Source organism: Corapipo altera, unplaced genomic scaffold (genome assembly GCF_003945725.1).
Source record: "Corapipo altera isolate COAL_440 unplaced genomic scaffold, ASM394572v1 51, whole genome shotgun sequence".
Lineage (NCBI taxonomy): Eukaryota > Metazoa > Chordata > Aves > Passeriformes > Pipridae > Corapipo > Corapipo altera.
In genome coordinates, this window is record NW_020884892.1 from 1,079,455 (window position 1) to 1,096,931 (window position 17,477).

Consider the following 17,477-nt stretch of genomic DNA (forward strand, 5'->3'; position numbering starts at 1 on the left):
AGAGGCTTTATATTTTCTGCTATCCCAGAAAGAGAAAGAAAAGTAGAGTTAAAAATAGAAATCCCAGAAGGAATTAAAGTGCAAAGAGTGAACAAGCTCGTAGTACTGCTGTATAATTTTGAAATCCCTTTTTTCCTTATAATCAGGACTTTAATATATGTATTACATTGCAAATTCTGGCAGTGACTGTCCTGCTCCAAAAGGTCACCTCCATACAGGAGGATTTATTCTGGCTGTAACATGTGAACATGGGCATCCAGCCCTGGATCTATCTAGCTGCTGTTTATATTAATGGTTACTGTTTGTATCTCCCTTCATCTGATGCTGTTGATTTTCTGGAGAAACATGAGAAATTATCTGTGGGTTTGGCCTTCAAGGGAGGACGTTAAAATAATATCTTCTGATGCCTGTGTATAGATCATAACTGGTTTTTTTTCATAGCTCTTTCAACAACTGTAGACAGATATCAGGCCTTCATGAATGATTTTTTTTCAAGTAGGTCCCCTGTATCACTGCCCTACACAGGACAACAGTGGTGTGTTTCCTTTCTCAAAGTTAAGTGTCCTGCACTTTCGGTTTCATTGAGATCACTTTTTCTCTTTAAGTTTCCCATCAAGATTAACACAGTTTCTAAAGCAGATGTCCAGCCTGATGTGGAACTGTCTCCTTGATTTGCAGATATCCTTGTTGATGGCCAGCTCTGTGACTGTGATGTCGTGGTGAACTGCCAGGTGGGCGACCCCGTCCCACTGCAGGTGAAGTTGACCAACTGGAGCAAACACAGCGTGGGGCCCTTTGCCCTCACTGTGATGCCCTACCAGGATTACCAGAACGGTGTGCACAACTATGACCTGCAAGATGCCATCACCTTCGTGGGGTCCAACACCTTCTACATCGACTCAGTAAGTCGTTTTATCAGGAGTATCAGGATTCTGGATGATCGGCATTTGCAGAAAAGGGTTTCCTTTTTCAATTGTGCATTTTAAGGCAAATTAATTTTTGGAAAGCACCATGATTATGGAATCTGTTGCTAGGTTTGGGGATACAGAATCATCTCTCTGAAATGGTTTAAGACTATAATTTCCTACCATGTAAACCACTAGTAAATCATCAGAGACAGTAGCTTTTGGTCACCCCAGGTCAGACTAAATGTGAGCGGGTAACCTAGATTGAATGGTCAATACCATATCACCAGTCCCTTGAGTCATCCAGTGCAGCCTGCAGTAATAGATTTTAAATAACTTTTTCTTTTTAGTCCATAAGAAATATTCCCCAGGCTAAGCCAGGGAGCTCAGCAAATCAGTTTTAGTCAGGTCCTGAGGAAACGCAACAGACTGTAAAAAGAAAATGCTAAACATTAATGACCAATCTGATCAGCTAGTTCATTTCCTTGGTGCTTAGCATACTGTTACAAAACTATAAAGAAATGCTTAAAATGAGGCAAAAAAGCCCCTTTTTAAAACAATTTAGATTATGATTTTTCTCTCAATTTCTTTAGAAAGTTCAAGTCTGGGAACTTTTTGCTTCTGAGGCAAGACACTGAAAATACAGATAAAACTACTCTCTCCCACATCCTTTCCCCCCCAAAAAATGCAACAACAAAATACCAGGAATGAAAACTTACAGACAATGCTGCCGAGTGGAACAAGCAGCATTTCTGGTAACTTATGAAATAAACATGAAGGAGGGGGTGAGTGTTTGGGATAGTGCTTAGGACCTTCGCTTAGGTCAGCTTTTTGTATCAGTAATAAAATGTACCTCTCAAAACTGAATATATGAGTGAACCTTAGTAAGAAATAAATTAAAGGTTAACCACAGGGATAGTCACCATGCACATTTTTCAATTACCCATCACAGAAGAAAATATTTCTAAAAGTTAATGAGCATGAAATACACCATCAGTTTGAATTTTAATGGAGGCTAACTTTATTCTTATAGCTGCATAATTTAAGTATATCAACAGAAATCATCCAGAGATCGGTTTCTTTGACTCGCTTCCTGACAATGTGGAGTTTTTAATCAGACTGGTGGTGTTTGGATGCCCGGCTGCCAAAGGGCCTGACCCTCCAGGCTAATGAGGGAATTGGGAGATGTCAGTGTGATGTATTCTTACCTTCTGATTAAGTCTCCTACGAGGCAAAAAGTCAGGAGGTTACATCTCTTGTGCCTACCCAGGCAGCCTTCTCATACGTTACGGTCTCTGCTTTTGCCCCATTGTTCAGGATTGTGACATTTCTCCTGTAAACACAGTCTCCAAGAAGTTAAAAATAGAATTGTCTTCTGCTATTTGTCCTCCTTTCCATCCAAAAATGTGAAATGAAGAAAATGTTGACTCTTAGACAAGAAGTGTTATATTTCACAGTGTGTAGTGTTGATGCTACAGAGACTCCCAGAGAAAATGCTTGGTCATGTTTCATTGAGGTATAGAGCCCTCATCATGGAATAAAACTCTTCAGTATATCTAATGCTGTCAGAGGCCCTTTCTTCCCTCATAATAACCAATTTAGTAATGGAAAATAGATTTCAGAAAGGTCCACCTGTTTTGGGGACAAGAAGAAAGTCCTGGTTTGAGCATTTGATGCTTCAGGGAAGAACAACCACACACAGAATTGTGTTCATGCTCTGAGTTTGGTCAAAAGTCAGACAGACACTGGTCAAAAAACTAAAGAAGCTCATGGTTGGGTGAGATGAAAGAGATTCAGAGCTTCTCTTTTTTATAAATGAAAGTTGAGACACTGAACCAGATTCCCTGCAGGTCTTCAACTCCTCTCTGCTCTGTTGAAGCCATTAAAAATGGCCACATTATTTTTTTAACCTCAGGTCATTGGCACTTGATTATTTTTCTTGTTTAATGGATGTGTCTTGAGTTGCTGCCCTTTCCCAACTGCTTGTGAAAGATGCTGCCCTCTTCCCCAGCAGACCCACCGGGAGAGATGCTGTGAGCACTTGTTTTTGTGCAGAGTTGTCCAGTTTAGCAAAACCGACGTTCGTCAGCAGTTTAAGCTAATTGGGCTGACTTCACTCTGACACTGGCACAGAGGTGCTGACATGATTTATTGCAGGGCTGAGCTGGGTGGGAGGAAGGATGGAGAACTAGAGTATGGTTTGGTGTGTCACTGGTATATGGTCAAGAATGAGTGGGAGCATCAGGTATTATAGCAAGAAAAGATACTTCCCACACCCTGAAAAATCTGTACTGTTGTCATGCTGATGCAGAAACTGCATTATTGGTATTCAATTGAATGTGATTTCTCTGGGGGAAAAACAAAGAAAACCCCAAACTACCCTGCTTTCCTAAATGTTAGTTTCATATTGAGCCTCATGCTCAAAAATTCACAGTTATTTTTGATTCCGGACTAAAAAGTTTCAAAGCAGTTTCTACTGCTATCTGGAAGACAGGGGATATATACAGGAATTTTCAGAATGCACATGCTGCATCGCAGTATGAATATAAATTGTTGAAAGGGCAAAAATCACACTATTTTATATTTCTCTTTCTTGTGGTTTGAAGTCCAGGTGAGATGATTTATCTTGGAAGTAATGTAATGACACTTATTCACCTTTTTGTGCTTTTACTTCAGTTCAATGCAGCAGCCTGGGTTTGTGTAACAAAGTCTCTGCTGGGACATGCTACTTCAAAAAGCAAAGTCTTTTATTGAAAATTTTAAAGGATATTGAACTATTTCCACGCATTTCAAATTAAGTAGAATCTTTATTTTTAAGCACAGCTTCTAATTTGGTTCACCTTACTTTTCTGTGTCTGTATTTAACAGAAAAAGTGACTTTCTCAGTTATTATTTAGCTAGTTGACATTTTTGTTCAATGGGGAGTTTTGAATCACAAGATGACATGGTGGAATCCACCCATTAAAATATGGTGCATTGACTTAATTTTTTACCTCACTTCACAACATGAAATTTGCCTTAAGCCATATTATTAAAATTTTTAGTTCTTACCAGTTTTTGGGGTTTTTTTGACTAATTACTTAATCAGACAGAGTTGCTTCTTGCCAAATTAAAACCAAAAATATTATCTTCTATGGAGATTCCTTTAGCTCCCAGCAGTTCATCCTCCCTTGTTGTTCCTGCTGGTGCCATCACTATTCTCAAGCAGGTTTTTTTTCCTGCGCTTGTTATCATGCACGAGATCAAGTGGTTGGTAGTGGGAGATGAGGAGAAATTCATTAGTAGATGGTCATTTTAAATCAACTCAGAAGCCACGATGAACATTTGCTCACTTCTGGCAGGTCCTCTGTGGCCCATCTGGAACAAATTAGTTTTCTTGGCACTGTTTTACTCGCACTGTAAACTCTTTGGGGCAGCGAACAGGAGCTGGCACTAGCCCTAATCTCCAACTGAGCTCCCTAAGTACTACAGCAGTATAAATAAGTAGTAATTAGTTCTAAGCAATCTCAGTCCCACATGGTAGCCTAAATCAGGGAAGGATTAGGATGGATCTAGAAACTTAATTTTTCTTCTATCTTGGTGGAACAAAAGAGTAACATGAACATTTTTTTTTCTTGATTCTGTGGTCATTTTTTTTCTGGGGTAGAAGCTTCCCATCTTTGGTGGAATTTTAGTAAAGTCCGTTTCAACTCTGACTCAGCTCAGGGAGCATGTATTCAACATCATCACAAGTTGGCACAGCAAGTAATGACAAATCTAGTTGGTGACACTGAGACAGCTGTGTGCTGCTAGATCGAATGACAATACAAATTTGGGCTGGGTCAGGCACAAATATGTGATCTTCATGTTTCTCATAGGTTAGCTGGATCTTGCACTGCAATTAGTGGGATAGTATGTCCTGTCAACTATGGCAGTGAACATCTGACCTGCGAACACATCTGAACAAGGCACCCTGCTCTCCCTTCACAAGCAGTGGGGAGCAAGTCATCAGGGCTAATGAAGTTCAGGGGATATTTTACCTCATTCTGCATTTGGTGAGGTGAATCCTTGTGTTGAACAGCTGGCTCAGATGTGGACACCGACTTTATAGACATTCGGGTGGATTCAGTTCCAGACAGGGACACCTGAATGAGTAGGTGTTGCCATGGAGGCTGGCCTGCTAAGCTCCCATTAGTCAATGGAGATGTGGTCTGCAACAGGTAGAACCTGGCTTATAAACACCAGGGGTGAGATTCTGTTGTCTACTATCATCTAGGTTCATCTAAGGTGGGAATCCTACTGGCCTCTGCATGCTGCTGGGAATCCTGTAAGACATCCTGTGAATCTTCCCAGACATTTTAGTCCCTTAGGCCATCCCAAATGTCACAAGGTACCTGTGTTTAGGGAGCTGTATGCTGACTATATAGGCTGCCTGGGCAACCCATTCTGTGTTTGCTCCACTGTCTGCATTGATTATATATCTTCTTTCTGTAGTAGAAACTTGGATACCTGGTGTGCAGGGACACACCTAGATGTAGGTGGTTTAACCTCAAAATTAGTCCAACTGACCTGAATGCTGCTGATTTACTTCTGCTCTTTTGGGAATGTTTGTAGGCAGCCCCACTGGAGATGCAGCCTTACTTTCCAAAGTTGGTTCCTGTTTTGGAAGAAACATCTTATCTGCATCTCAACAGTGTGAAGGTTTCAAGCTGCTTTTGCTTTCCCGTTTCTCCAAACCACAAGTGTTGATTACACTAATGGTGGCCAAACAGATATGGATAGACCCCAGACCATGAACATTGATGTTAGGTGTTGGTGCTGATGGGCCTGAAGCCATATTCCTGCTTGTCAAGGGCTCTGATCACTGCTGTTGCAGATATTCCTTCCTGGTGCAGGTGAATTAGGAAAAATGGGCTGGAAGCTTGAAAGAGATGTGGGTCCTGAGGAGGCTTTATTTGCTATTTGCCTCCACCCTTTGCTGGCTTTAGTGCCTGCCTCTGTCCTGCTCTGGATGCAAGTTCACATCAGTCCCAGTCAGGCGGAAAACAAGCTGGCAGCCCCAGGCGAAGGGGAAGGAAGCAAGAGGGGAGACGGCTTGATGTTGTTCTGCATGTCCAAACACAGTGCCAGAGGGCAAGAACTTGTACCCATCAAGAAGGGGAGATGCCAAGGACATGGGGCAGGAGAACAGCTGTGGCTGCTCTGATCATTCAGGTGGATGATACGATGCTGATACAAGTTTACCTTAGGTCAGCAAAAGTGCTCAGCACCAAAACTGAAGGGAGCCTGAACTCTCCAGCTCTGAGGATGTGGATGCTCGTGAACAGCCAGGCCCTTTTCAGGAGCAGCAATTTACAATAATAGAATCACAGAAAGGCTTGGGATGGAAGGGACCTTAAAGATCATCCAGTTCCAATCCCCTGCCATGGGCAGGGACACCTTCCACTGGACCAGGCTGCTCAAAGCCCCATCCGGCCTGGCATTGAACTCTTCCAGGGATGGGGCATGCACAACTCTGGGCAACCTTTGCCACCCTTCATCACCCTCACAGTAAAGACTTTTTTCTGCATATCTAACCTAAACTTCCCCTCTTCAATTTGATCCCCATACTCCTTGTCCTATCACTACAGTTCCTGATAAAGAGTCTCCAGCTTCCTTGTAGGCCCCATTCAGATACTGGAATGCTGCTGTGAAGTCTCCACTCAGCCTTCTCTTCTCCAGGCTGAACAGCCCCAACTTTCTCAACCTACTCATCATCCTTGTTCAGGTCTTCCTGTACAGTGGCAAGTTGCCCTTCAGCAAAGTGAGTCCACAGACCCTTTCCCAGTTAATACCCCATGGTTGGTGTCCCAGTTTACCAGATGACCAAATTTTTTATAGTGGGCAACAGTCCTGATAACCTTGGAGCCCTGGTCTCATCCCTTCACTATCGCAGGTGGTGATGTCCCATCAGTTCCTAGGGATGCCTCTGGCAAAGGGGACATTATTCCCTCCTGAACCCAACCAAGTCCAGCATATTTGGACAGCTCAGTGCTTCTGGATACAACACTAGAGTTTCTGTTGTGGTTGGGCTTGGGTGTCTGCTTTTCTGACCGTGGTATGTCCTACTGTCAATTTGGAATCAACACTGGACTCTGTAATGTGATGGACACTGAGGTGTTTGGGGATGACCAAAGAAAGGTCCATTGCTACTGGGTGTTTAAGTGAAAAGAAAATACGTGGGCACAGCTCTACCAGTGAAATTAGGGATGATTCTATGAGTGTATCTTAGGTTGATGGTTTCAGAGTCCAGAGAGAAGAAAGGAACTGGTAAAGATGGCTTTGGCTGAGGGAAGACCAGTACTGAGGAGATCAGGTGTCCTTTTTGGGTCTTTTCTGCTGGTGGTGTTAAGTTGCCTTTTCACAATTTTTTGAAAAAATCCGTCCAGTGGAATGGCTTTGTTGTTGATTTCGTGTTTTGCATCTGCAGTAACTTTAATCCAGTTACAGGCACCCTGAAACTGGATTTAACATCTTTTGGGAGCAGATATTAATTCAAACATTATCACATGCTAAACAGTCGTGGGAGTGTTAAAGTTAGAAATGACTGAAGTGTCTTGCTGAAATGATGAACTAAGATATATTACTCGTTGTGAAGATATAGACTGTAAATTTTTTTTCGTTGAAGGGAGATATGTAAATGTAGAAACATTGTGTACTCTGTATTTTATTTGGACAAGTTAAATCAGGGTACCTACTTCCTTTTTTTTTTGCTAAACTTCATTATTTTAATGATTGTGAATATTAAAGATTCCTAAATTCCTAATATTAAAGATTAGAATTAGCAGTCAGATTATGTCAATAATAAGTGAGGATAAACTTAGTTATTGATAAGTTGTTAAGTGGTGTTTAACCATATATTTAAAATTAATTCAGAGGCATGATTTAGACCTTTAATAGACATGTTGATAAATGCAGTCGAAGGAAAGATTTCGTGTGATCTCTACTTTAAACTAACTCTGTTTTGGAATCAGTGACTCCTGAAAGCCTGTGTTGTGGTTTGAGCTGTGCCTCATCTTTACTGCATGAGTGAAAAATACAGGATTTAATTTTCAGTGCAACGGTTTTGCTAGAATAGGGACAAGATCTTTACTCCTTTTTGTGTGAAAGCAACATCAAGATGTGAATCTAGAATACTTGGAGATCATTTGAAGGAGCTACTGAACTGCAATTAATTTGCTTTGTTGTTGGTTTATTTATACTGATTTTTACGTTCTCATTTCCAGGTAAAGCCGACCAAAGACTCTGTGTACTTTGGAGCACTTCTCTTTCTCTACACAGGTGATTTCTACCTGAATATCAAATTCCATGAAGACAACTGCAGCAGGGAGCTGCCTCTCTCCTGGCTCTGTCTTCCCAGTGTCCACATCCGTGCTACAGAGCCTGTGGTCCCAACGAAGCTGTAAATGTACTGTGTGCTACTTGATTAACCACAGCGCACAGCAATGCTTGGCACAGCCTCTGCTTGACCCCAGCTTGTTTCTGTCCAACCCCAGGCCACAGACTCCACTTTGGAGGAACAGCTGAACACTTTCTGAATTGGCGGATAGTCATTTGGGCAGCTGCCTTTGCTAATTTCAGAGAGAGGGAGAGAGAGATTATAACTGTGCTGGAGTTTTCCTCTGTTTCCAAAAAGCCTTTGAAATTGTTAATATATACATTATACTTTAATATACTCCATTGATGTCAGTGGTTTGAAAGGGTCTTGAGGACTGAATTTAACCATGTGTTTGAAGGTCTCAATTCCAACTTGAATAATAATAATTTAGAATTTTTCAGTAAGATTTGTGTATCTGTATGAAATTCCTCCTGGCTTGTTCTGGACCCATGGCATGTACCCTTGAGGTATGGATGTCTCTTAGATTTTGTTCACTTGCTTGTTCTTGTTCACTTGCTTGCTGAGTATTTGGTGTCTTTGGTAATAAATAGCAGTTGTGGTGCTCTTTAGTGTGTTACTGAAAGTAAGAATAGCAAATGTGCCTCCAGTTCTCTCCCTCCACTGAACCCAGTGCCACTTGCTCCTGGTGAAGTCACTGCCTTTAGTTTGGCAGATCTGTGAACTAGAAAGGAAAGACGGTGAGGAAGAGCTAAAGAGCTTTGTCCTTGAGAGAAGAAATAAACCAACTTTTGGGTTGCCTAGAGCTTGCCTGTGAATTTGAGTTGTCACAGTTCTGTTTTGTACAATCACTTGAAACATTTGCAGGCACCTAAAGACCACCGGAATTAATCAGATGGTTGTTAATATAACTTTGCATGAATTTTTGCAAACTCTTCTGAACAGATTTTTCATGCTAATGTACTGCTTTATTCTGTGGCTGTTTTTTCTTTTTTTTTTTTTTTTTTCTTTTTTATACTTTTTTTTATGTTTAATTATTAGCTGATTAAGGCCATGGAATTCCTGACTGTAAAAGTAGTTGATGAATGTACTGAAGATTTAGCCTGTTTTTCAGAGTAACGTTTTTGTATAGTGAGATATGTTTTTACCCCATATAAAGCAGGGAGATGTCTTAGCTGTATGATTAATATATTATTTCATGTACCATATGTTTAAAGCCTGTCTCAATATTTTCTTAAACTTGTAGTTAAATTTGGTGGTAGAACATTTCTGGGGGTGGATAAACCAAGCGGGGGTAGTCCAGTTAACTCTGTATGATTTAAATCTACATGCACAACCTCTTTGCAGATTTTTTTTGTTTCTTTAGACTTCATCCAAATGTGGGCCCCCCACTTCATGCCTGACCCGGTAGCTTGTTCTGGCTCTCTGCACCATATTTTTAGATGTGACTGGTGTTTTCTGTAGGAAAGACAGTGCTCAAAACTCAATTCATTGCATGTTTGCAAATGACTGTAATGTATTCATTCTTTCTAACTTGAGGGAACTCTAGCTCTAGCGTGGAATTTCCAGTGTATGCAGGGTATTATCTCTAAAAACGTGTATTGTGGCAATGTTATCAGTGTTTTTGCTCAAGCTGTAGCTCTGTGCGCAGCTTTGAATGCCAGAGTGGAAGTTTTCAGCCTTGAACTGATGGGAATCCGAGGCCAGCTGAAGATTCACTTGCAATGATTTACTGCTCTGTCAGCAGTGTCCAGTAACAAAATTGTTCCTTAGACTTGCACAGTGGCTCTGGGCCAGAACACCCATGGAAAGAGAGTCCAACAGCTGAGTTGGGCATTTATTTTTGTGTTGGTGGAGCTTAGTTTACCAAACTGTGCTGTGAGGCTGAATTCTCTGTCACTGGGTAGGCATATAAACAGAAAAAATAAGCTCCAAGGAGAACAGGAACTAAACCAGTTGATCTTCTCCATAAAAGCTTCTTTTTGACATGTGTGTCTGTACTATGTTGCACAACATTGTTGCAGTAAAATCCAAATTGAGTTTTATTCAGTATTCCCAGCAGGTAATCTGCAGATTCTAGGAATAAAGCTAAGGCTTTATAAGGGCCACATTGCATTCCAAACAAAAATATTGTGAAGCACATGCTGTTGCATTCAGGATGCTTCAACTTACCCACTTATGGGATCATTTCCTAATTTGTTTTTGACAGCATTCTCTGAGAAGAGAGGGTCTTGTTCTGTGGAGCCTGTACTGGGATGCAACATTCCTGTGTCTTTCTACTAATAAAGGATCCTGATCCACAGCCTGCTAAAGCTGTTGGAATGGGAACAGCTTTTATTATAACAAAAACAAGCTGTATTATTTCTTAGGTATCCAATATGCCATTATAAATCTGTCATATGTGCATATAAATATAAGTTCTTATGTGTGAGCTGACCCTTAAAGGTCTGTTCATTATATAGTAGACTACTCTGTCCCTTGTCAGCTTTGATGCTTAGTTACTTTTGGCATTTATGATATCTTTCCCAATTTTCTCACACTTTTGCTTGTCTTGGTGAGAGAGATGAAACACAAGAAATTCTTCCTTCTGAAGATCATTTTTGATTTGTCCAGAAGGAAAATATTTAAGTGTTAGTATAATTTGGAGAAAGGTCAGGTTAAGGTGCTTAAAGTCACTGGGATTGCTGTCAGGATTGGTCACTGTACTGCTTGGAAGAAGGATAATATTCCTCTGATCTGTTCTCCTGTCCTGGTACTGAAAACTTGCTTTTATTCCTCCAAAACACCCAGCAATTATTTTCAACATGATAAGCCAAACTGCTCATTGTTATACAGGTGTAAATCTGATACAAACCCAGTGGTTGCATTAAATCATTCCTAATTTAAATCACCATTGCTGAGAGCAGACTTTGGTTCAGTGGATGTATGCATTGGAGAAGCCTAAGTTGTGTAACTTTAACTGTCTGAATAAATACTTATATCATTGCATTTAAACCTTTGCCTGTCTCTTCTGACTGTAATTCCTGATAGTGTTCTTGTTTGTTTTTACTGGTAATAATAACATGTCTCTTGATGCTGTATTCTGTCTCTGAGAGAATGTGTTTGACCCTGGAACTGAAGTTTCGGCTTCACTCAGCCTTTCTCTTCCCAGATGAACTCAGAGCTGGTGAAAAATGTCTACTCTATAGCATGGCTCCTGTGTCAGTGTCTGGTCACTGTCAGCTGCACTCACATAAAAGGCAACAAATGCCTCAGTATCCCAATATTGACACTGAGGGTGTTGAGGCACTGGCACAGGTTGCCAAGAGAGGTGGTGGATGCCTCATCCCTGGGAACATTCAAGGTCAGGTTGGATGGGGCTCTGAGAAACCTGACTTCATTGAAGATGTCCCTACTTATTGCAGGAGGCTTGGAACTAGATGACCTGTAAATGTGCTTTCCAACCCAAACCGTTGCATGACTCTATCATCCTGTCCATCCTCTAAGAAACAGCTCGAAGGCTGGAAGGAGGACCAGGTGGTACATCTTGGAAGACTGGCCGCAAGCACTTAAAAACCATCTGATGTCCAGTCTTGTTTGAGCTCCTTCTATCAAAGTCCTGAGGCTCCTGTGTTTGGATTCCCAATCTAGAAGCTCTTAAACTTTCCTTAGTGAGAGCCAGCTGCACTCTCCCTTCCTGTAATCCTCTGACTCCCTTCCTGGGTGTGGACACTTTTTCTGTCACTGAAATGGGACAGTGCATCCATCCTACTTACTCTAATATTAGCACATTATTGGAAATCACATTAGTAGACTACCTTTTTACAGCTAATTCAGTCACACATCTTCCTGGGGAACTTGCTAAACCTTTGTCCAGATATGCAATCCACATCTGAACCTGCAAATTTGACATTGAGGCCCCCATCCCATAGTGTTGCATGAGCCATCACCAGTGGCTCCCAGGAACCCTGGGACAAGGAGAAGACATCTCATCCAGATCTGGCACTGGCATTTTAGGACACGAGGAATAGATTTGTACAAGTCTGGGAGTGCAGAAGATCCTTCCAGGTCAAGATGTGCTCAGTGTGTGCCTGTACCAGTCACAGTAATGAACCTTGAAGGTGTAAATCATGTACACAGACTGCTTTGGGAAACCACGTTGCACCCAGTGCTGCACACCAGGTGAAACAGTGTTCAGCTACCTCCTGTTTGCAGTTAGTCTTCCAAGTGTTTCTCTTCCAAGGGCTGGTACCAGCACAGGTTGCACCAGCATCCTTTCATCCTCCCCTTCTCCACAGCCACAGGAAAACACCTCAGGAACTGCTCAGAAATCACTTGGCATAAGGGAAGGCATATGTTAACACTGGGGAAATGCAGCACCACTTCTGTGATGAGAGAGCACTGGATCCTCTGAAGAGAAAAGTTTGTTACAGCCCAGTGTCCTCTGATGCCATGACTGGAGAAGGGCGATTTCGACCCCTTTTCAGCATGTGTTCAGCTTGAACAGAACAATGGAGACATTGCCAGAGAGAAATCAGGCCAACTATTGAAACATTTTAACAATGAACATCTTGTTAATGGCTATGAGGACGTCATCACTAATCTGTGTCAGGAACAGGACCTTTCTACTCTCCAAAGCCTGCCCATGTTCTTACAAACCAGTCCAGGCCCACGGCTGAAGTGATACCATGGTCCGATTTAGGCATCTGCCTGTGGCCTCCTTTCCCAACAGCTCAGATCCAGAGCAGAGATGCCATTCCCTCCCCATTCCTTTTGCCTGATTCACCTTTTTGTGTGGCCACATGAGGCTGAACCCATGCAATGGATTTGGGTTGAAAACAGGAAAGAAAAGGCAGGGGAGTGTTGTCCTTTAGTGTGAGAAACACACTACCCCACATGTGAGTGAGGGGGTTACTGATGTGCAGCTCCATCAACACACAGAAACCTGTGAGGTTGCAGCATCCCTCACAGACACATTTACAGAACTTTTGGGGCAGAACAGGGGTAAGTGAGCAGTGGGAGGGAGGGTGGAAATGCAGAGGGAAATAGCACAGGGCTACAAACACAGACACCTCCACAAGGTACCTGAAGTTAACTGAGATGAATCAAGGCCAAATGGGTTATGTAACTGCCACAACATTAAAAATAGGTTACGCTGTATATTAAAATTTCATTTATAAATTGTTTATAGAGCATTCATAAATGTTAGATGTGGTAAGCACGTTATGCACACGAATACTTTGTGTTCCAACATTATCGATGGCTGTGTACACGGCAGCTGCAGGTATTATAGATGGTTAAATCACAGCTCTAGAGACCAACAGTTCAATAGCAATATACAATAAGTGATTCATCAATCACCTCAACATGTATTAAGAAATTATGTGCTCTTTTTAAATGGAACCTTAATAAGAAGTGTGACCTTAAGAAGTGTGAAACAGAGAACTGTTCCCCTTTCATTCTTTTTTTTTACTCCTAAAAAAAAAGACAAAACCCAAAACCCAACTCTCAATTCACCAGTTTAATAATGACTGTGCTTTTCCTCACCTCTGGCTTGAGAAAGGCCACAGACTCCTGAGAATTAAAAAGGATTCATGGAACAAGTACAGTACTTGGATGTGCCCTGCTCTGCTGCAAATATGTTTTGTGTCTTTTGGGGGTATGGACTCTGGGGATGCAGGAGCATGTCATGTCAGGAAGGATGTCACTTTGCCAGCCAGGGTGTCTGCAAATCCCTGGAGAAAGCACAAGAGCAAAGGTAAGGTGAATGTAAATTAATTAAGGAGCAGAGCAGAAGAGGCATGACATGAGACTTGAATAGCATAATTTCATTTATTGAAATTACCCCTACAGCCATCTCTGGGCATTTGTTCACATGAAGATGCCACCAGAGAAGGTGCCACCATTGCAGACTCCCAGCACAAGGCAGACCAAGTAAGAGTTTCTCCTTCCCTACCAGGGCATCCTCCATAAACCTGGAGGAAGGTGTAAAGCCTGCCCATCCCATCCCATCCCATCCCATCCCATCCCATCCCATCCCATCCCATCCCTCGCTTCCTTGGAGAGCTGAGTCCCTCAAGACTCTTTTTACTAGTGGAAGAGATAGGAGATGTTCCTGTCTTTCCACACTTGGCTGAAGTCCTGGTCAGGGCTGTGTCTTTACAAATCTCTTGAGGAGGGCACTACAGGGACCTGGCCTGGGTCTGTAGTATTTGAATTGTGTATCAATACTGGTCACTTGCATGGGGTGTCAGAACAAAGCCCATGGATATTGTACATTTAAACTTAGCAACAAAATAAGACAAAATATGTACAAATGCTTTGGGATAATATATTCAATACGAACATTGGGTAAATCTACCAGATTTTCCCTTTTGTATAGCTCTCTAAATGTTGCTGCTATTGGTTTCAATACTAAATCACGTCTTGTAAAGCTTGTGATCAGTCCATAATGGGGGCTTGGGGTCACAAAAGCTCTGTCGAGAGAAACAATAGGAGGGATCAGTGATATTATTAACACAAGCCTCTTTATTTAAAACCACTAGATATGACCAGAAGTCACACTGTGACCTGTTGTGATTTACAGGGTAGACATCTATGCTTCCTAGAAAATCCACAGTGAGAAGGGGCTCTGAGGAAACACCCACCCTGCATCAGAAAAGTTTCTAACCTGAAAGGCCTGGGTTTTTCCAGTGGCTGTAAAGAGAGGCCAGGTGACTAGTTGAGATGGAGACATTCACTTACCAGACCACTGCATTCAGCTGAGTAAAATCATAAAATCCCAGAATGATTTGGGGTGGAAGGGACCTTAAAGATCCAAAACCTAGTTCCAAACCTCCTGCCATGGACACCTTCCACTTGACCAGGTTGCTCAGAACCCCATCCAAACTGGCCTTGAACCCTTACAGGGATGGGGCATCCACAGCTTCTCTGGGCAACCTGTGCTAGTCTCTCATCACCCTCACATGGAAGAATTTCTTCTTAATAATCAATCTAAACATATTTTCTTTCAGTGTAAAGCTATTTAATCTTTATGTCCTATAAAGCTTCCTGTACTGTCCCATCAAGTATGGATAAAGTTAGCAAATGTATTTAAAAGCTTTGAAGAACTCAGGGAGACAACTCTGAACACCAACACCGTTAGCACAGGAGACTCATTTCTTTAGAGACCAGATAGAGGGAACCCCTTTCCCTCCCCATACAGGGTGCAATTCCATGGGGTTCAGATTTACACATGGACTCTTCAGCTGCTGTGCTACAAATACCAGGGTTGTGGCTCATTCCCAGTACTTTTCCTTTTCATTGTACACACCATCTGCCAGGTGTACAGTGACCTTCCGGGCAAGCAGGGCGTCCCACAGTGTGTCAGCAGGGAGCCACATGATGGGGAAATATAGGTCTCCTGGGGACCACTGGTATAAAACGCCCAAGGGAAGAAGGAAACCTGCTGCAGTTTTATCTTGGCTTTGTGCAGACCTGCTCTGACGAGACCCTGGGCTGGGAGGCATTTTGAACTGTTCCCGAATGAACAGGGTCATATTTTCCCTCTCCCTGTTCCCCACACCCCTGGCTGAGCTGTAGATAAGGCAGTAGTGTTTTGGCAGCTGGGAGGTGACACTCTATCTGTTTGCACATACAGGACACTGATGGAAATGTGCCACCCATCACCTTACTGGGGTTAGTTTGCCTCTGCTCATCACTCTGGGGACATTGGTGGTTATTTTGCTGGCAGTGCAAAGAGCAATGATGCTGGGACAGACCACAGACCAGGCAGATGTCTGCATTCAACACCAAAAAAGCCCCTGCATCAGCCTTGCTGACTGCTCTGTTGTAAGGCTTGGTTCCAAACCTCTTTTCCCCCCTGCATTAGATTTTCAATTTCAGAGAATTTTTTCTGACAACAGATTTATTTATTTCATAATCCCTTGCTGTTCTTTGTGTCCCTTTTCTGCAAGTAGACTGTACCATTTTCTCTGTTTGGTCTAATCCTGGGTTTCTGGATGTGGAGCGGTCAAAGTGAGTCCTGAGGTCTGTGCTGTGGATGAAGTACTCCCACTGTGTTTTCAAGTGCATCCTTCACCTGCTCGTGGCTTGTCCACCTCCTGCCCTGCTCTGCTGCCAGCCTTATTTTTAGGTTAGACTCCAAGAGGACAGTAAGACTCCTGCCTGGTTGGGCTTTCCCTTCACACCTGCCACATCTGGTTTGAATTTAGTCCATGGTACTCTTATCCTCTCGTCCCTTATCTACCAGTCCTTCCTCTGGCTCCGCACCACCACACAGGTAAGAAGACTCTGGTTCTGGTGACCTTGATGGATTGGAGAAGAGGGAGGAGGAAAGGAGGTTTAGTATCACCTCACTATCTCCTGCAAAATCTGTGTTTTGTTGCTTAGTGACAACATCTTCACACTCAGTCCCAGTGAAATGTGAAATACTGAATGCAAAGAGCTGCCGTGCAGTGAGAAGTTAAGCTTTGCTAAATGCTTCTGCTTCTTCCTACTCAGCACTGGGGATGTGATTCCCAGCTCCTCTTCCCAGCACTAAAGGGCACATCAGGTCTTGGCACTGCAGATGGACACAGCCGCCACCTGGTTCCCTGTCACCAAAGCAGTGGTGGTGGTCTCAGACTCTCTGCTGTATTTGAGACATCCCAAATATTGCTGGTGTCCAGGGAATGGGATCTGGGGGCAGATTCATGCTGCTTAGAAGGACAAGCCACAGAGCTCAGGAGTGCGAGCCAACTGCCTCACACAGGGCTTTTCTTAGTTTGACCCAAAGTTTATTTTTACTCCGCAGTCTTTCCCAGGAGGAAACACTTCAGCAGCTGTTTCTCACTTCCACCTGAAGATATAAAGGCAACCCCTAACTGCTTTCAAGCCTCCATCTTGTTAATACTATAATACACATTAAGAGAGGAGGCTCTGGAGCTACAGACAGTCCAGCCCTTAAGTGACAGTCCTAGTGGGTACCAACCCAACAACTTCAGAAAGACAGAATGGTGACCAGCCACACTCACCTTGTGAGCCATGGGCATCTTGTGGGTCCACCAGAAGCAAAATGGAAAAGGAGTGGAAAAGGAATGGAAAAGGAGTGGTAAGGAGAGGAGTGGAAAAGAAGCGGAAAGGAGAGGAGACGAGGGGAGGAGAGGGGAGGGGAAGAGAGGGGAGGGGAGGAGAGGAGAGGAAAAGAAAAAAGAAAGGAAAGGAAAGGAAAGGAAAGGAAAGGAAAGGAAAGGAAAGGA

The 17,477-nt window shown here is 42.7% G+C and overlaps 1 protein-coding gene across 7 annotated transcripts in view; it reads left to right on the forward strand.

The window, feature by feature from the left end:
• Positions 1-11,253, forward strand: part of TRAPPC9 (trafficking protein particle complex 9) — a 457,529-nt gene extending 446,276 nt beyond the window's left edge. For all 7 annotated transcript variants that reach the window (XM_027645593.1, XM_027645592.1, XM_027645594.1 and 4 more), the window contains 2 exons: positions 679-902; positions 8,150-11,253. In XM_027645593.1, the coding sequence (XP_027501394.1) occupies positions 679-902; positions 8,150-8,329 (404 nt within the window). In that variant the 3' untranslated portion in view covers positions 8,330-11,253. The remainder of the gene's footprint in view (positions 1-678; positions 903-8,149) is intronic.
• Positions 11,254-17,477: the final 6,224 nt, after the last annotated feature.